This window comes from Colobus angolensis, unplaced genomic scaffold (assembly GCF_000951035.1).
Source record: "Colobus angolensis palliatus isolate OR3802 unplaced genomic scaffold, Cang.pa_1.0 Scaffold117, whole genome shotgun sequence".
In the NCBI taxonomy this organism is placed as follows: domain Eukaryota; kingdom Metazoa; phylum Chordata; class Mammalia; order Primates; family Cercopithecidae; genus Colobus; species Colobus angolensis.
In genome coordinates this window covers 3,046,533-3,067,147 of record NW_012112808.1, presented here as the reverse complement: position 1 = coordinate 3,067,147, position 20,615 = coordinate 3,046,533, and the positions used below count along the sequence as shown (strand labels likewise).

The 20,615-nt window shown below is 42.3% G+C and overlaps 1 protein-coding gene across 4 annotated transcripts in view; it reads left to right on the top strand.

The window, feature by feature from the left end:
* The window catches only part of KIF16B (kinesin family member 16B), a 325,669-nt gene that overhangs the window by 28,863 nt on the left and 276,191 nt on the right, over positions 1-20,615 (top strand). For all 4 annotated transcript variants that reach the window (XM_011962694.1, XM_011962686.1, XM_011962678.1 and 1 more), the window contains exons 2-3: positions 16,776-16,845; positions 19,202-19,315. In XM_011962694.1, coding sequence (XP_011818084.1) covers positions 16,776-16,845; positions 19,202-19,315 — 184 coding nt within the window. The remainder of the gene's footprint in view (positions 1-16,775; positions 16,846-19,201; positions 19,316-20,615) is intronic.

Below are 20,615 nucleotides of genomic sequence, written 5' to 3'. Positions count from 1 at the left end.
AAAAAAAAAAAGAATAGTATCTTATTTTAGCTGTTTCATTTGTTCTTTCATTTGCTTATACATTCATTCATTCATCCATCCATCAAGTATGCTGTATGTGATGACAGTGCTAGATGTTGTGAAATATATGAAGAGCAGATGAAGAGCAGGGCATCATCTTTGACCTCAGGAAGCATCTACACTGGTGGGGAAGACATGTGTAGTAGCCCATCAGTAAGCAGGTCAAATATGGTCACTGCTGTGGTGTGTTACGGAATGTCACCCAGAAGATGCTGGTAGGAGGGGTCTGAGAAGGCTTCCTGGAGGAGGAAGTTTTTTTTTTTTTTTTTGAGACAGCATTCACTCTTGTCACCCAGGCTGGAGTATGCAATGGCATGATCTTGGCTCACTGCAACCTCTGCCTTCCAGGTTCAAGTGGCTCTCCTGTCTCAGCCTCCCAAAGAGCTGGGATTACAGGCACCTGCCACCACACCTGGCTAATTTTTGTATTTTTAGTAGAGTCAGGGTTTCACCATGGTGGCCAGGCTGGTCTCGAACTCGTGACCTCCAGTGATTCACCTGCCTTGGCCTTCCAAAGTGCTGGAATTACAGGTGTGAGCCACTGTGCCCAGCTGAGAAAATGTTTTTATGGGCTTTGAAGGATAGGTCACTTGGATGAGATAGGTACATTCCAGGCAGAAGGACCAGCATGAGCAAGGCCCAGGACTCACAGAGGCAGGTCTTTGTGAGTCCTGCAAGAAGGAACAGTTTGGAATGGGAGTGGGGCGCTTGAATGCCTCTGGGTCGTGTGGTGGGAAATGAGGCTAAGTGTGCTTCTTGTTTCTCCTGTCTAGTGCCTGATGCATTTGATGACTTCCACCCTGTTTGGACAGCAATCGTATGGATTCTCTAAATATACTGGCTGGCTGATTGTGTTCCCCTGGGAGCCCAAGCTTACATACCCTCTCCAGGAAGATGTAGCTGAAATCAGATTAGGAGTGCTAGCTTTGCTCTCAGCAGTTCTCCGTGGCTTTGAAGTATTGATTGCTTACTGAGTTCCTGTAAACTTTTACAATGCTGACTCTATAGTGGGAGCCTAGAGTAAGTCACTTAACCTTTCTGGACCTTCATTTCTTTATGTGTGAGGTGATGTCATGGGCTAAGTCTCCTCTCTTCCAAGTCCATCTCTTATCAAGTGCTCCATTCCTTGAACCTCAACTTGACTCTCAAGCTGCTTACCATCTTGCTTAACCCTAAATCTCCTTTCTGCAGAGTATCCAAAATTCCCTGTGAAAGTGTCAGTATTATCTTTGGTCTTGAGCAAAATTTAGTCCTTTATGGTTTGGGGCATGAATTCTGTAATGCATGAAATTTTTCAGTTGTCTACCAGATTTTCTCAATTGGAGCCAGGGTTCCAAGATGGAATTAAGTCCTAATACCTTGAGTAAGGCGTCTGTTATATGTAATGAATTGACTTCTCTGCTATGCTTCTGGAATAATTCTAGTTATACACTTTCTTTAGGAAAAGTGGGAAAATAGTCCTTAAACAACTTGGGTGTTCTAGGACTCAGAAGAGGAGCACCTCAGTTGGAAGTCAGTGGTGATAACGCTGACGGCATAGTCTGCTGTGGATTTTTGTTCTGGAATTGGGCATAGGTGCGTTGGGCTCCATTCAGAAGAAGGGATGAAACCACCTTCTAGTGAAACAGCATCTCACAAGGACCGGAAAGGCAGTTAAGCTTTCACATTCTTGTAGAATCCCAGTTCCTCAGAGGAAACACGGATAAACTAGTGTGGTGGTCCCAAACCCAGTTGACCATCAGAACCTCCTAGGTGCTTAAAATACAAATTCCTGGGCCCCTGCCCTGGAGATTCTTGTTTGGTAGGTCCGGGTTTGGGCTCTTCAGAGGATAGTGTTTGTCAGCAGGCCTGGGGACTTGCTGATCCACCCCCGTCATCTGGATGCATCTCCACTCTTGCACACTGGCCCAGCATCCTTTGTGTAGCCTTCTGAGTGGTTTCCTTGCTAGACTGCCACCCCTCTAGAGTCTATGCACACCAACCAGAGGGGCCTTTTAAAAATGTAAATACGACTTTGCCACTTCCCTGTACACAAAACCTTTTGGTAGCTGTGGCTTCCTATTACATTTAAGTTTCAAAGTCTTAGCCATTTAGCCAAAGCCTGCAAGAACTGGCATGATTTGGCCTCTACCTCAAGGCTTTTCTGACCTCATCTTCTCTCTTCTGCAGTCACACTGGACTTCTTGTCCTTCCCCCAAAGCCTCTGGCTGGTTCTTACCTCAGGGCCTTTGCACCTGCTGTTTTTTTTCATCTGGGCCGTTGGCCTGGCCCCTTTCAGGTGTTTGTTCATATCTCACCCCCTTAGAGAGGTCTTTTCTGGCTGCTTGCCTTCCTTTGCCTCTGCCTGTTAGTCCTTTTCCATGACATACCTTTATTTCTTTATAGCACTTACCACAATCTGATAGAGTATTATTTTGTTTTTCTTCTAAGCCTCTCTGTGAAATGCAGGCTGGGACTGTATTGTTTACCATTTTATTCCTGCACTGAGACTATTATCTGGTATGTGAAAGCATTAATACTCACTAAATATTTATAGAATGAATGAATGAATGTATAAATCTTCCCATATAGCATCCCAGATAAGGATTTCTCTAGCTTCTAACTAAACCTCTTCAGTAATGGTTCTGCACATCTTAAGGTCATTCATTTTGTATTGAGGCACTTCTGATCGTTAGGCTATTCTCCTTTCAGCTGAAGAAAATAAAGGATCTGCCTTCTGTCTGGCTCGGTAGCCCCAGCTCAGGCCTCTCTGCCTCTGCTGGGGGGTTGATGTAGTGGTGAATGCTGCCACTTGGGTGCGGTGCATCCTATAAAGCATCATTTTAAAGGGGAGGTTGGTACAGTGGGCACCGTGCTTGCCACCCACATCCTCTGTCTTTGAGGGCTTGTTGCCCAGCTGCTGGAGCATGGTTGGCCCAGCCTTCAGCTGTCAGCTCAGCCAACAGTCCCTGATTGCTCAAAGCAGGGGTGTAAAAGCCTGGCTGTCTGTCCCCAACCCGTGGCAACTCTGAAGGGCCACGCTAACCCCAGGACTGCCTGTGGAGTTGGCCAAGGCTGTCCCTGGATCGGTGCTGCAGCTCCACTTCTCCCTCTGCCCAGGCCTGCCTCAGTTTCCTTCTTTTCCCAGGAGTTGATCCCAAGGACACACCTTAATGAACACCCTGCATGCTACACTCCCACAGATGTCTGTTTCTCTGGGATCCTATCCTGTAAACTGTAACAGTTGGTGCTTTGCCTAATTTTTTAGATTTATTACCCTTTCCCTAGGCCATGAAAGACCATGAAAGGCTCAGCTTCATGGCCTCCTGTTGTGGCAGAGGTCAAGTGAGGGTTTCACTTAGCATGGGAGACTCTTAAGGCTGTGGCAGCATCATTGTCCTTGGCTCATCCGTTCTGGCAGCCCTTGGAGAACGGAGTGGAGGCTGTGCCAGTTTCTCACAAGTTGCCACCCGAGGTGGGCATTCAGATGTAGGTCATGGTGCCACTGACCTCTAGCTGACTGCTGTGTGGTGAGCTGTGTTCTCAGAAGCCGAAATGAAGTCAGGGTGATTGCCTGAAAAACCCACTCCATAATTTTTTACTGTCTGTATTCCCTGGGTTTTTCTCAAAAAATTAAGCTGGAGGCTTTCATGATTTCATGGAGAACAACGAGGAATGGTTGGAGTCACAGGCTGTGCACAAATTTCTTTTTCTAATAGGAAAGAATAAGGAACAGCAGGAAGACATGGTTTCAGGGAGGAGACTAGCTCTTCCTGAGTTTGTCTTCAGACCCTGAGATAGGTGAGGTGACACAAACTTATGGAGCCTCTGCCACTTTGCTGGGTATTGAAGGTGCAGGCATTACTGTAGACTCAGGTTGCTTGCTTTCTGGGCTTGGGGGAGGGAGGCAAATACATCTGCATCTAACTGTGGAAGCACTTGATGAGTGCAAACCACTGGGTAAGAAACAGCGTGTCAGACTTAGCAAGCAAAAACAGCATGAGGAAGCCTCATGCAATATTTGGGACACAGTCATAATATAAAATTAAGTATTATCTGAAATTCAGTTTAATTGGGCTTCCTGTATTTTATTTGGAACCTAATACAAGAGTAAAAGAGAAGCTGTCTTGGGTGGAACAGAGGAACTAATTCATGGAGCTAGGGTATTAGGATGCTTTGTGAGAAAGGGGTACTGGGACTAGTTTTGAATGTGGGTATCATTTTGCCAGGTGGAAATGCAGAGGGATGGCAACCAGCAGAGGCAGATGTAGGCAGTGCATGAGGATACTCGGTACCGTGGGAAGGTGTGAAAGTACAAGGGCGCGAGGAGCTGTCTGTTTTGTGGCCATGTCATCAGGAGAGGAGGGTCAGTAGCTTTTGCTTTTATGCCATATAAGGATGTAGACCTTGTTCTAGAGCATGAAGAGCCACCCAGAATTTCAAAACAGGGACTTTTTGTCTTTTAATTAACTAAATTTATTTTAACTGTAGAAGGAGTATCAAATCTTACTAAAATGAATTCCAGCAGTGGAATGTTTAAGTTCATTTTCTCATCCCCTGAAGCCCTGCACTCTCCAGAGGTCACCACTGTGAATAGCTTCCTGTTTATCCTTTCAGCAATGTTCAGAAATGTTTTGTGCGTCTAGAATCATAGATGTGCATATTATATGGCTTTATTAATCTATTTATTGAGCTTCAAACTTGATTGTCGTCTGCACACTGTTTTGCTGCTTGCTTTTCCACTTACAGGGTTCCTTGGACTTCTTTCCATATTAGTATACACGGAGCTCATGTATTGTTTTTTAAAGTATAGTTTTTATTTTCATTTTTGCTATCAAGTGTCTTGCCACCAAAATGAAGGCAGTTAAATATTGGTTCATAGTATGTAACTTTTAAAGTGCAGTTGGGATGCAGGTTTATTTCAGAACTCATGGTGAATAAATCACTCTTTGGAATCTTCCAGGCTAATGGCTCAGTTTGGAGATCCCAACATCACCTTGTCTAGCTGTTTATTATGGAGTGACCAGATATCATCACCTGAGGGAATGGAATCAATTTGAATTGCTGAATAACTTAAAAACATCTTCAAGATATTTGAATTAACATAGGTCTGTTAGGCTGTTCTTCCAATGCAATAAAGAAATACCTGAGACTGGGTAATTTATAAGAAAAGAGGTTTAATTGGCTCATGGTTCTGCAGGCTGTACAGGAAGCATAGCAGCATCTGCTTCTGGGGAGGCCTCAGGCAGCTTTTACTCATGATGGAAGGCGAAGGGGGAGCAGGCATGTCACATGGCAAGAATGGGAGCAAGGGTGGGGGGAGGTGTCACACACTTTTGAACAGCCAGATCTCAGGAGAAGTCATTCACTGCTTAGAAAATTTCCCCACAACATATCCCTAGGTCACGCCCAAGTTTAAACTCCCACAGATCTCTAGGGCATACACACAATGCAGCCAAGTTCTTTGCTAAGGCATAACAAGGATGACCTTTGCTTCAGTTCCTAGTAACTTCCTGATTTCCACCTGAGACTTCGGCAGCCTGGCTCTCACTGTTTGTATCACTATCGGCATTTTGGTCACAACCATTTAACCAGTCTCTTGGAAGTTCCAAACTGTTCCTCATCTTCCTGTCTTCTGAGCTCTCCAGGCTCTTCAAACCTCTTGTTACCCAGTTCCAAAGCTGTGTCCATCTTTTCAGGTATCTCTATAGCAATGCCCTACTGCTTGGTACCAATTTTTCCTGTTGGGCCATGCTTGCATTGCTCTAAAGAAATACCTAAGATTGGGTAATTTATAAGACAAGAAGTTAAATTGGCTGATTTGCATTGGTTCCTATGCAGACTGTACAGGAAGCATCGTGGCATCTGCTTCTCAGGAGGCCTCAGGAAGCTTTTACTCATGGCTGAAGGTAAAGCAGGAGCAGGCACATCGCATAGTGAGAATGGGAGCAAGAGTGAGGTGAGGGGAGGTGTCATGTACTTTTAAACAGTTGGATCTCACAAGAACTCATTCGGTGCAAGGACAACACCAAGGGGATGGTGCTGAACCATTCATGAGAAATCCACCCCTGTGATCCAGTCACCTCCCACCAGGCCATACCACCAGCATTGGGGATTACAGTTCATCATAAGATTTGTGTGGGGACAAATGTAGAAACTATATCAATAGGATTTTTTAAAAAAAGTAAATGTTCTTCTAACTCATGTATCTGAATGCTGACATAATTTATCTCTTTTCCTGGTAGAGTATTTTAAATCTTTTCCTTTCCTTTCTTCTCCACCCCGCCCCCCCATATTGATCTATAACTAAGTATATGTACTCCAGCTGGCTCATTTGTAGCATCTTATCATCTAGTTTCCAGACCTTTCAAATAAATTACTTATTTATATGAAGGGGCTGTAATTGGCTTTTCGGTTGAGAAATCCAATTCACCAAAGTGGCTAGGGAGCAACATAGTTCATTTTTCCCTATTATCAAATTAATGTCAAATAATATCTTAGGATTATTTATTTTCTACAATATAAGAAGAATGTCAAGATTTATTTGCTGTGTTTCTTAAATGTCAGAGGAAATTGACCTGAGAGGCTGGGTAATCTCAGTGTCTGGCATTGTAGTCTTAGCTGAAGAATTACGAGACGAAGCAGTCAGTACTGACTGTGGATGGTGCCCGTGTGCTTGGTGGACTCAGAGTGTGGATGTGAAGGAAGCTGGTCTTCTCTGGGGTTCTCTGGACTCATTGGAGAGATGACATCAGCAGGAATAAAGCTATGCAGGTGAGATGAACTAGGTAGGTGTATGAGGGGGTGTTGTTTCTAATGGTTTATCAGGAAGAGGTTAGTCAAACTCGACCCAAGACAAGCCTTACTTGAAAATGTGGGTATGGCTGGGCATGGTGGCTCATGACTGTAACCCCAGCACTTAGGGAGGCCGAGGTGGGTGGATCGCTTGAGGACAGGGAGGAGTTTGAGACCAGCCCGGCCAACATGGAGAAACCCCATCTCTACTAAAAATACAAAAATTACCCAGGCATGGTGGTGCACATCTGCAGTCCCAGCTACTCGGGAGGCTGAGGCACGAGAATTGCTTGAGCCCAGGAGACAGAGATTGCAGTGAGCTGAGATTCCGCCACTACAATTTAGCCCTGGTGACAGAGCCAGACCCTGTCTCGAAAAAAAGAAAAAGAAAAAAAAAAAAGGAAAAGAACATATGGGTGGGAAGTGGGAAGATACTATAGTATGTGGGAAGGCAAGAACCAAGAATATAGGGGGCAAATAGGGAGACCAGCGTGGGAAGAGGATGAGTGTGGTAAAGAGTACACTGGGGTAAGAGCCATTTGTTCAGTATTTCAGAAAGTTCATCACATTTAACAGCCATTTTAGGAGCACCTCAAGGTTGCAGGCAATGTGCCAGAGGCTGGGGATATAAACCCAGACAGGCAGAGTCCTTACTCTTAAAAAGTGAACAGTCTGGTGGGTGAGACAAGCAGGAGTGCCATGTAACTAGGGGATGGGATAGAGGGCTTGGTGAAGGCCCTACAGAGGATGTGAAGTCTGAGCCGAATTTAGAGGGATGGTTGGGAGTTGACCATGGGAAGAGGATGCGGCAGGATATAGTGCTGGAATAGAAGGGTCAGATCATGAAGGACTTTGTATAGTAGCACTAAGAGTTGGACTTTATTCTGTTGTCTTTGGGAAGTCACTATTTTTTTTTTTTTTGAGACTGAGTCTCGCTGTCGCCCAGGCTGGAGTGCAGTGGCCAGATCTCAGCTCACTGCAAGCTCCGCCTCCCGGGTTTACGCCATTCTCCTCTACAGGCGCAAGCCACCTCGCCCGGCTAGCTTTTTTGTATTTTTTTTAGTAGAGACGGGGTTTCATCGTGTTAGCCAGGATGGTCTCGAACTCCTGACCTCGTGATCCGCCCGTCTCGGCCTCCCAAAGTGCTGGGATTACCGGTTTGAGCCACCGCGCCCGGCCTAAAGGAGTTTAAAGCAGGGAAGCCTCGTAGTGAGATGTGTATTATGAAGGCTCTCTCTGGCAGCAGAGAATGGAGTGTGTGTGTGAGAGAGGATGAGGCTGGAGGCAAAGAGACTAGAGGTGGGGGGTAGCCTGACCTGGGACAGGGCCTACAAAGTGGGGAAATCTGGTCCAGTTCAACAGGTGGTAGATTGGAAGGGACTAGGTAATTGAATGTTGGGTAGGGGGGTTGGGAGTAAGGTTATATGATGGAGTGTCACATGGACTCTGAAGTCACCTATGACAGTTAAAGCCCCTAGGGGTGAAGAGAAGGCCAAGAGCAGAAGCCAGAGTCTCCAGTGGATAAAGGGGGCTGAGCAGGGTTGGTTCAAACAGGGTGTGGATGGGGAGGAAGTACTGGAGCCTGCCTTCTTCCTTTCTTTCATCTTTGAAGTATTTGGAAGTTCAACAGTTCTCCCGGAATCTACAAAGGAAGATGTGTAACAAATAATTAGTTTCAACACTTAATAGCTCCAACCATCATAGATGTCACACTGGTTTTGGTTTTGCTTCTAAACATTTTTTTGACAAACTTTATATTTGTGTACATATTTATGGGGTATGTGTATTAGAATATGTAATAATCAAAGTGTTTGGGATATCTATCACTGGAGTATTATTTCTATGTGTTGGGTACATTTCAAGTCCTCTTTTCTAGCTATTCTGAAGACTACAATACGTTGTTGTTCACTATAGTCAGCCTGCTTTGCTTACAAGCATTAGAACTTATTTCTATCTAACTTTATGTTTGTACCCATTAACTAACTTCTGTTCACTACTCCTACCCTCATACATGCATTCCAGCCTCTAATATCTAGCATTCTACTCTCTACCTCCATATGATCAACTTTTTAATCTCCCACATATGAGTGAGAGCTTGTGATATTTGTCTTTCTGTGCCTGGCTTATTTTACTAAACATAATGACCCCTAGTTCTGTCCACGTTGCTACAAATGACATAATTTCATTCATTTTTATGGCTCAGTAGTATTCCATTGTGTGTATATATACTGCATTTTCTTGATCCGTTCATTCATTGTTGGACACTTAGGTTGGTTCCACATCTTTGCTGTTGTGAATAGTGCTTCAATAAACATGGGAGTGCAGTTATCCCTTTAATATATTGATTTCTTTTCCTTTGGATGAATACCTGGTAGTCAGATTTCTGGATTTGCATTGTAGTTTTATTTTTAATTTTTAAAGAAATCTGCATTCTGTTTTCCATAGTACTAATTCAGATTCCCACCAATAGTGTATATGAGTTCTCTTTTCTCAACATGCTTACCAGCATCTGTTATTTCTTGTCTTTTTAGTAATAGCCATTCTAACTGGGGTGAAATGATATCTCTTTGTGGTTTTGATTTGCATTTCCCTGATAATTGGTGACACTGAGCTTTTTTTTTCATATTATCTGTTGGTCATTTGTGTGTCTGCTTTTGAAGAATGTCTCTTCATGTCTTTTGCCCATTTTTAATGGGATTAGTTATCAAAATAATAGAGACTATATATGACAAACACGCAGCTAACATTGTAGTGAATGGGGAAAAGATGAAATTTGTTTCTCTTAGAACTGGAAGAAGACAAGGATGCCCACTTTCACCACTCGTATTGAAGATAATACGGTAAGCTCTAGTCAGAGCAGTGAGGCAAGAGAAAGAAATACAAGGCATCCAAATTGGAAAAGAGGAAGTCAAATTGTCCTTCCTTGCAGATGACATGATATTATATTTAGAAAAACCAAAGACCTCACCTAAAAACTCTTGGAACTGATGAATGAATTTAATAAAGTTGCAGGATAAAAAATCAACCTACAAAAGTCAGTAGCATTTGTATATACCAATAATGAAATAGCTGAGAAAGAAATGAAGAAGGCAATCCTATTTACCATAGCTACCAAAGAAAAATACTCAGGAATAAATTTAACCAAGAAGGTGAAAGATCTCTTCAAGGAAAACTGCAAAATACTGATGAAAGAAACTGAGGCGGACACAAACAGATGGAAAGACATCTCATGCTCATGGATCAGAAGAATTAATATTGTTAAAATGACCATACTGCTCGAAGCAATCTACAATTTCAGTGCAATCCCTATCAAAATACCAACATTGTTTTTCAGAGAAATAGAAAAAAATATTCTAAAATTTGTGTGGAACCAAAAAAGAGCCTGAATAGCCTCAGCAACCCTAAGCAAAAACAAAGCTGAAGGCATCATACTACCTGACTTCAAAATATATTAAAAGTCTATAGTAACCAAAAGAGCATGGTATTGGTATTATATAAAAATAGACACATGGACCAATGGAGCAGAACAGAGAACCCAGAAATAAATCCACGTATTTTCAACTGATCTTTGACAAAGCTGCCAAGAACATACATTGGGGCTCTCTTCATGATGCTGGGAAAACTGGATAAGAACATGCAGAAGAAAGAAACACGACCTCCCTCTCTCACTGACCTCACAGTGACCTCACAAAGAGATACCATTTTACCCCAGTATACAAGAGTCAACTCCAGGTGGATTAAAGACTAATGTAAGAACTGAAATTACAAAGCTACTAGAAGAGAACATAGGGAAAGCTCTTCAGGACATTGTTCTAGACAAAGACTTTATGGGTGAGACTTCAGAAGCACAGACAGCAAAACCAAAAATAGACAGGGGCTATGTTAAACGAAGAAACATTTACACAGCGAAAGAAACAGAGTGAAGAGACAACCTGTTGAATAGGGAAAAATTTTTGTAAGCTACTCATTTCATAGGGGACTCATGTCCAGAATGTACAAGGAACTCAACAGTAAAAAATATATTGGCTTTTCTATAAGTGTTTTCGGGAACTAGGAAGAGATTTGCTCTTTATGGCTAAAACTCTAGCCAGTATCTTTGTTATAAATACTAAGAATAAGATTAAAGATCCTTTTTTTTTTTTTTTTGAAACGAAACTTTGCTCTTTCATCCAGGCTGGAGTGCAGTGGCACTCCACTCACTGCATGATCTCAGCTCACTGCAACCTCCGTCCCCCGGGCTCAAGTGATTCTCCTCCTTCAGCCTCCCGAGTAGCTGGAATTACAGGAGCCTGCCACCATGCCCGGCTAATTTTTGTATTTTTAGTAGAGATGGGGTTTCGCCATGTTGGCCAGGCTGGTCTCGAACTCCTGACCTGTGATCCACCTGCCTCAGCCTCCCAAAGTGCTGGGATTACAGGCGGGAGCCATTGGGCCCAGCCACTTTTTTTTTTTTTTCTTTTAAACTTTCAGTTTTTATGCTTAAAGAAGGAATCAAGCTAGGAAATTATTTGTGAAATTCCTTTTCTGAAACAGATGGCCTCCATCTTAATTTTGATGACCTGTAATTATTTTTTGATATGACTTTAAATTACTGGTTATAGCCTTAGATTGACATTGGGAAACACAGTCTGGGAATAGAAAGGGCTAGAAACTCACTCATGGTTTGGTAGGGTGAGAATGAGGAGTGTCATGACATTCACATGACATCTTTCATCAGATTATGTCAGCAGTTACTGCTCTTGGTCAGAAGCCACTTACAACTTAAGAGCAGAGAACAGAGACAGTATTAGCTGACTTATGGTATATCCATCCATATTCTGTCACGTGATTTTAAAAATAAAACTTAAAAGTCAAAGAATAAAGGCTAGTGAGGTTCCCAGTATAAGAAGTAGATAATATTGTAGAGTTTATTTCATAAGGGTAAACCTAATACCCATCTATTATTATGTCATATTAAGTACAACGTCAGAGCAGTGCTTTTTAAATTTTAATGTTCATCAGAATCATTTACAGTTTTTGTTAAAATGTAGGTTCCCATTCAGTAGGTTTTAGGTGGGGCCTGAGAACCCTCATTTCTGTCAAGCTTCCCTGGAGCCACTGATGTTGCTGGTTCCTGGAGCATATTTTGAGCATTAAGGGTCAGAGCAGGGATTCCTATCTTTTAGGGTGATGGAACTCTTTGAGAAACTGAGGAAAGCTGTGGACCCTTAGAATAGTGAACCTGCCTCCTGCTCCTCATCCCCCTTCCCACCCACTCATCCCAGTGCATAGGATTTCAGGGAGGTTGTGAAACCTTTGAAACCTACCTGCATCTTCAGTTTTCATTTTAGAAGTGGCTAACAAAAAGACAGTCATATTGCCTAACAGTCTTTCAGTCAGTATCTCTCCTAGTGCTTTTGTAGAATGGATGTTAATTTAAAACTAGGAACATACTGCCCTGGTTACCTGCAGGTTAGAATACATGATCATGTGGGAGGGCCCTTTAAATTGAGCTGCTCCAAAGGTGTGAGGTTCTGAGATGGTGAATTATGGAGTCTCTGGCGTCCAGCAGGAGTAGTGGGCATGATATGAGCCACATTACTTCATTTTATAGGCAAGAATTGACGAGTCAATATGAGCAATACCATGATCACTTCTAATATTTCTATGTAGCTGGATAATTTTGTGTTCGTGAGAGGTATTTGTTGATAATAGTGGTTGTAAGATGAAAGCTCTAGACACATTAGGTTAGTGATTGACTGAGAAATGACCTGCTGTGGGAATGGGAGGAATCTAGAGGTGGCTGTCTGTGATATAAGTAAACCCAGTTGGTTTGTTCTCTTGTTGAGCAGGACATGCTTTGGTAGTTGAATGCTGTAGGAATGGTTTAATTTTATGAAGTATTTGTTTTGCAGCCACATGAACATGGGGTGTCCTTGAAGCAGTTCTTACTTTTGGGTCCACAATGGAATTGTCCAACTCCTGGTGGGTTGGAGTGGAAGCACTTTCCAGGCTTGGAAATGTTAAACTTGGCCCTGGGAATCCGCTGTAGTTCCTGAATGGTGTTTACTGCAAATGCTTTTTGGGTTTAATTGTTCACAACTGATATTTATTTTGTCTGTCTTCATCTGAGCTGGCCAAGATGTTACCCCTTAGCTGGTTTCCCCATACCTGGATTATTTTAAAGTAAATCCCAGGCAACATATCATTTGATTTGTAAATATTTCAATATGTATCTCTAAAAGGTTTTTTTTTTTAAAGTCATAATACTGTTATCATACCTACAATATTAGTAATAATTCCTTAATATCATCAAATATCTAGTCAGTGTTAACATTTCCCTACGTAAGTTATAATTTTTTTTTTTTTTTTTCCTTTTTGAGACAGAGTTTCACTCTTATCGTCCAGTCTGGAGTGCAATGGCATGATCTCGGCTTACTGCAACCTCTCCCTCTTGGATTCAACCGATTCTCCTGCCTCAGCCTCCCAAGTAACTGGGATTACAGGCACCCACCACCACGCCTGGCTGTTTTTTGTCTTTTTAGTAGAGGTGGGATTTCGCCATGTTGGCCAGGCTGGTCTCGAACCCTGACTTCAGGTGATCCACCTGCCTCGGCCTCCCAAATGGTTACAGTTTTTAAAGTGCTTTTTCTGTTTGAATTGGGATCCAGTTGGTTGGTATGTTTTTAATGCCTTTTTTAGCTTTAGATTTCCCTTCTATCTTTATATTCTTTGCAATTTGTCATAATTTGGAATATGCTGGGTCATTTAACCTGCCGCCTTTCCCACAGGCTGGATTTTGCTGATTCCCTTGCCTGAGGATATTGACATGTTCCCACTTACACTTGTCTTTGCTGCTGGTTCCCTGTAGGGCAGCTCTAGGTCAGAGCCAGGCCATCCCTGCGAGGGAAGGACAGGAACCCTGGGGCAGTGGTGTTGGTACTTCACAGTGGCTGGCCTGGTAACCATTGGTGGTCCCTCCCTAGAGCTATTAATTCACCGGCGGTGACGAAATGATATTTTAATTTTGTTATTCCTTCTTTTTTTTTTCTTTTAAGCAGGAATATCTCTAAAGGAGAAACTTTCTTTCACAGTTATTGGGTTACTTGAAGTACAGATAGTTTTGGAAATGCAAGATAAATGCTTGATTCTTTCTTTTAACAGTTTTCAAAATAATGAGACAGATCCTTTGATCCTTCAGAGGGGACCGTTGAGTTTTTATTTTTAAGTTATGAGTTTATGTGCTTAAATATCTACGTATTTCAGTTGGTTTTTAGTTTTTTTGCTGCCTGGATTTCTCAACTTTGGGCAGCAGGAACTTATGCAGGTTGGTTCCTGAGTCCTTTTGACAGGGTCGTTGTATTAGTTTTCTTCTAGTGTATAACAAATTACCCCAAAACTTAGAGGCTTAAAACAGTGTGTATTGACCAGGCATAGTGGCTCACGCTTGTAATCCCAGCACTTTGGGAGGCCGAGGCAGGTGGATTGCTTGAGCTCAGGAGTTTGAGACCAGCCTGAACAATACAGCAAAACTCCATCTACAAAAAATACAAAAATAGGCAGGTGCAGTGGTGCGTACCTGTAGTCAAAGCTACCTGGGAGGCTGAGGCAGGAGAATCGCTTGAGCCTAGGAGGCAGAGGTTGCAGTGAGCTGAGATCATGCCACTGCACTCCAGCTTGGGCGGCAGGAGTGAAACTCTGTCTCAAAAAAACCAAACAACAACAACAACAAAACGCAGCCTGTATTATCTCAGAGTTTCTATGGGTTAGGAATCTGGGTGGGGTTTAGCAGGGTCTTCTGACTCTGGCTCTCCCCTAGCGCTGCAGTCAGGGTGCCAGGCGGCTGCCCAGTCATGTTTCATCGTCATGTCCCTGTGTGGGCTTGGGGAGCGTGCCCTGCCAGGCTGTCTGGCATGCTGCTGCTAGGCCCCTGTTTCCTGCTGGCTGGGTCTGTCCACAGGGGTCCTCACTCTGTCATCCCTGGCTTTTCTCACTGCCAGGGCTCTAAGAGAGAACGGAGAAGAGAGAGCCAGCAAGACAGAAGTCATAGTCTTGAAAGCCCGCCTGGGAGGTGACAGACCATCACTTGGGTGTGTTTGGGTTGTAGTCATTAGAGGTGACTCACTAGGTCCAGCCCACACTCGAGGGCAGGGATCATACACACCAGGGTGTGAGTACCGGGCGATCATTGGGAGCCATGTTACAAGGTGCCCGCCACAGCCCTAGTGACCTGTGTTAGTGTTCCTGCTTTATTGTGTGAGGAAATGGTTCAGTATTTGGACTGAGTCACTTCTCCAAGGAACCCTGACTTATTTTAGTGGGAAATGGTATTTATAGGCCGTAATTTGAGCATAAGATTCTAGGCCTTTTCAATGGACAAAGCAAGGGAGTTGTTTGTTTTTTTAATTTCGGATGAAAGATGAAGTTTCTGCTACTCCTTCCAATTAGATTCAGGACTACAGTTTTTCCTGGGACAGAGTTGGCCCAGGCTGGAGTGGAATGGCGCGATCTCGGCTCACTGCAACCTCCGCCTCCTGGGTTCAAGCTATTCTCCTGCCCCAGCCTCCAGAGTAGCTGGGATTACAGGCATGCACCACCACGCCCAGCTAATTTTGTATTTTTAGTAGAGATGGGGTTTCTCCATGTTGGTCAGGCTGGTCTTGAACTCCCGACCTCAGGTGATCCGCCCGCCTCAGCCTCCTAAAGTGCAGAGATTACAGGCGTGAGCCAACTGTAGCTCGGCCAGGACTACAGTTTTTACTTAACCTCATCAAACTTATGTTTGTATCTCATTCAGCCACTTCAAAAACCTTGGTTCTCTAGGGCACCAACATAATTACTCTTGTAATGTCCCACAGTACACAGACAGAAATCTCAGAATAATGACACTTACATTACCACCAAAAATATGATTACTAAAAATGGTTTAAGATTTCTTTGTAGTTCTTTTTTTTTTTTAAGGATATATCTCATTACAGTATAGTCACATTCCTCTATAGAGTCATAATTGAAATAATTTCTCACTTTGTGGTATACAACTAGATTCATTTGCTTCAACTTACTTCTGAATTTTAGCTTGTTTTTTAAAATTTTTGTTTCATTTTTGCATAAATTATTTTTATCATTCTAAAGATGACCTCCAGATCAAAGTATATTTGCAGAAATCTAGCTTCTATCCTTGTCCACTTCCCTTGTCCGCCCCAAATCCTTATCCTCAATTTCCCTTTTTTTCCTAGGTAGCCTTTTGAAAAATACATAGATTTTAAAAAAGTTTTAAAATATAATTTGTATTTTTCTACATAGATTTTCTCCATCTTTTGTCTCCACTGAACAGTATATCCCAGTGGCCACGCCATAACAGGATATGGAGATCTTCCTCATTCCTTATTCAGTGGCGTCACACTCCGTTGGGTAAATGTATGGTCATTTATTCTAGGGAACTGTACTCTTAAGGAGTCCTCCTGTTCTGCTGTTTTCTGAGAAATGCAGTTTCTGAACAGATGTAGAAAGACGGTAGGAGGAGGGAACAGTGCCCTGGCTGCTTCTGGAAGCAGCACCTGCTTGTAACCACTCCAGCTTTCTTTTTGGTTTGCATCTTGTGTAGGGGGCTAAGGTATCTTTCTCTTTGTAACAAGGTGAGTGGGGCTGCTTTTTTTTGGTGAGTCTTGGCCCATTGTGGTGTCTGTGATTTCATTTACTCTTCCTTTGGCTTACAATTGGAAATTCTTTCAGGGTTTAACAACACACTGTATCAGTCATAATTGTTGATGGTGGCGTCATTTTGTGTATCTTCATGTTATATTAGTAAGGTTTAGGAAGGAGTGGTGTCCGGGATTGCTCCTCAGATGCCATTGAAAAATAAACTCCTAATGTAAAAAGTAAATTAAACAAATGGGTTTAGTTTAGTTTTGTTTTTAATAATCTTTTCTCTTCTAACCACTACTGAATTATTTGTGTTGCAGGGAAAAGGACTTGGAGGCCAAGTTCATTATTCAGATGGAGAAAAGCAAAACAACAATCACAAACTTAAAGGCAAGTAGTGACCTGGACTTGCTTAAGTTCCAAGAGCCCCATGATTGCTTTACTGTGGGGATGACTTACGGGTAAATAAAGCCTGTCTGCTGTTTCCACACCCTCCTTTCCAGTGCAGTTAACCACGTCAGCTTGCACCTGGCTTGGGCTCAATCTTGAAGCAGAAGAATTGATCCTGTTTCCTTTCCCATCCCTGGCTTTATTTGATCTGGAAGCCAAATCCAAGCCGTTGCTCTGGTCCAGGAGCTCCTGAGTCTATCCCAGATTCGGGCATTTTCATCCTGTGTCCTCGTGGTAGAGACTTAGCCTGGCAGTTGACTGTGTTCTGTGAACATTAAATAAGCTTTGCCCCTAGATTTTTTTCTATTTTTTAATGAAAATAATCATGTTTGGCAATCCTTGAAGAAGAACTGGTATTATTATTCAAAACTCAGGATAGCAAAGATTAAAAAAAAAATCACCAAATTTCTTTTCTGGAAAAAAAAGTTAAAAAATATTTTCAAGATGGCAGGTTTCTCCTTTGGCACTTAAAATATCCTGTTTGTTTATTTAGTTGGGAAATTTTTAAAGGACACTGAATGCTTTTCACTGAGGAGGGTAACAGGGGTATAAAATTAATATTGAAGAAATCAGAGCCGGACTCGGTGGTGCACACCTGTGGTCCTAGCTACTCGAGAGGCTGAGGTAGGAGGATTACTTGAGCCCAGGAGATCAAGGCTGCAGTCAGCCCTGTTTATGCCATTGCACTCCACGCTGGGCAACAGAGCAAGATCCCATCTTAAATTAAAAAAAAAAAAAAAGAAAGAAATGAAGTACTTTGTGGGTTCATTGCCTTTCTCCTTCGATATTTGTCATCAACTTTTAGGTCTGGATTTCTGAGACATGATGCTCCATGGCCAAGTCAGATCCATCTCCTGTTCACATCTGAGGAGCAGATTTCTATTAATATGTGGCTCAAAGGACTGGGTACTTTGAAATCCAATTTCAAAGTAGTGCGAATTGATCTCCAATTATAGAAGCTGGGAAGTGCTCCCATCTTCCAACTGAGCAGCCTCTGGATCATTTGATTTCCTCCATTGAGGCACTGGTGTCCTTTACCTGAGGCATTCTCCACTGGATGCCTTTCTTTCTCTGCTTAGCACAACCCTTGTGCATTCCAGCTCTGTCTGGCCTGCACGGTGCTTCTTTCCCTTCCTTTGGCCTCTCGCATCTTCTCATGTTTCTACCCAGTTGTCACTTGTCCATTCTCTGCTGGTAATTACCTTGTCTTTCCTTCATGTGTCTTTCTACGCTCACAGTACTTTGGTAAAAGACCGCTGACCCTGGATGAGTCTCCTTTCTTTGTGCATTAATCTGTTTTCTTCGATTACTCTGTTGCTTTTTGAGTTTTATAAACATTTTATCATCTGATGTTTCAGTAACCAGAACAGATGCCCAGACTTTTAGTGTTTTCATAAGAACCATAATTTTTTTAATAATATGTGAATTGTGGAAAATATGGTGCTCATTGATGTTATTCAGCATATGTCCAATAAACAGACTTTGGGAGCATATGAAGATTTTAAAACATGGTTTTGGGGTGCACTTTAAGCATATAGCAAGGGGGACAAGATACATGCAAACACCTGCAATAAACTCACAATATGGTGTGTCCTGGAAGAGTCTAGGCTGTCGGAGGTAGGAGAAATTACTTCTCCATGCAGTGTCCAAGGGAAGTGTCATGAAAGAGGAGATGTCTGACCTGAAATTTTCTTTTTTCTTTTTTATTTTTTATTATTGTACTTTAAGTTCTAGGGTACATGTGCATAACGTGCAGGTTTGTTACATATGTATACTTGTGCCATGTTGGTGTGCTGCACCCATCAACTTGTCAGCACCCATCAATTCATCATTTATATCAGGTATAACTCCCCAATGCAATCCCTCCCCCCTCCCCCCTCCCTGAAATTTTCAATGAGACCACCAAATCATACAGCTCTAGAAGGTGCCAATCTTACCATGATCTATGTGAATACCACCCTCGTAGTTGTGCAAAGCCCAACTCTGGTGGATTTAGGTGGAGGGAACAGTAAATAAAAATCACGGAAGCTGGAAAAACAGAGTCTGGCTGGAGTGTTGGGTTCTTATGAGTTAATCGTGGGGAAAAAAAGGTCAGAATAGTATTCTTGGGTCGTATGGCAGACAACTTGGATTCCTGCAAGGAGTTCAGTTCATATTTCAATTTTATTTATTTATTGTTTTAGAGAAGCCAGCAGGAATGAAATGCTTTTTAGTCAGGGTAGAAACATGGACGTTTGGGTCAAATGACAGTGCTCTTTACATTATTATTATTATTATCCTAATCATTTCTTTCTAGATACCAGAAGGAGGCACTGGGGACTCAGGAAGAGAACGGACCAAGACCTTCACCTATGACTTTTCTTTTTATTCTGCTGATACGAAAAGCCCAGATTATGTTTCACAAGAAATGGTATATGATATTTTCAGAATATTTATGTTGATTTATTTTCACATTGAGAAAAACATGCCTACCCTAAAATTCTTTAAAATATCTTGCCAATTTCCTTCTAAATGTAATTTTTATGTAAAATTAGCCTTTGCTAACTTAACTTTCTGAGTGTTATTTAGGAGTATTTATTTAAGCCTGAGAAGAATTCAGTTCTCAAAAGGTTGATTTTTTTTTTCACTTTTAAGCATAATGATGATAATTTTTAATTTGTTTCAAAACCTGGATATGGTTCCTGTTTAGAAGGAGCTCTACATAGAAAGCATTTCTGTGGGGAAATGTGTATGCTGCTAAGCCCAGTAAAAAAGCCACTTAACCTTGAGTGCTATTCAGTGTGGGGATTTAAGAGGAAACCTCAAACCCAAGTCATGTGTTCCCAGGTTGTGTGGATCATTACAGGTTTTAGAGTGGATTCTAGAAAGAATGAATGTTTCATTCGGAATCTTTCTAGAATCTAGAATGATGCTGGAATTTGTCCAAGAAATCTGGCCTGTAGGCTTTTAAGGGCTAAAATGTAGATGTGAAGTGGACAGGTAAGAACAGACACAAAGGTACCCCCAGAAGCCTATCAAGACACTGATGTAGACATTTCAGGTGAGCAGAGGGACAAGTATATTTCTCTGGGTGGGGAAAAGCCGGGTATTTGAGCAGAGTGGGGTTAAAAATGGGGAGCACCAGTATAGAAGGAAAAACGCAGGCTTCATCACTGGGCCTCTTCCTGGCTTGTTGACAACTTCTTTAGATACATTGCTTTAGGTCTCCATATGTTAAAATGGAGATAAGAATTTCTGTCCTGTCTGGCCTGGATTGTAATCCATGCAATGGCATCTCGAAAAGTAGGGCATGAAAAAGTACTTGTTTCTTTCTTTTTTTTTTTTTTAAATTATACTTTAAGTTCTGGGATACATGTGCAGAACGTCCAGGTTTGTTACATGGGTATACACGTGCCATGGTGGTTTGCTGCACCCATCAACCTGACATCTACATTTTAATGCTATACCTCCACTAACCCCCTACCCCCTGACAGGCCCTGGTGTGTGACGTTCCCTTCACTGTGTCCATGTGTTCTCATAGTTCAGCTCCCACTTTTGAGTGAGAACATCTGGTGTTTGGTTTTCTGTTCCTGTGTTAGTTTGCTGAGAATGATGGTTTCCAGCTTCATCCATGTCCCTGCAAAGAACATGAACTCATCCTTTTTTATGGCTGCATAGTATTCCATGGTGTATATGTGCCACATTTTCTTTATCCAGTCTATCATTGATGG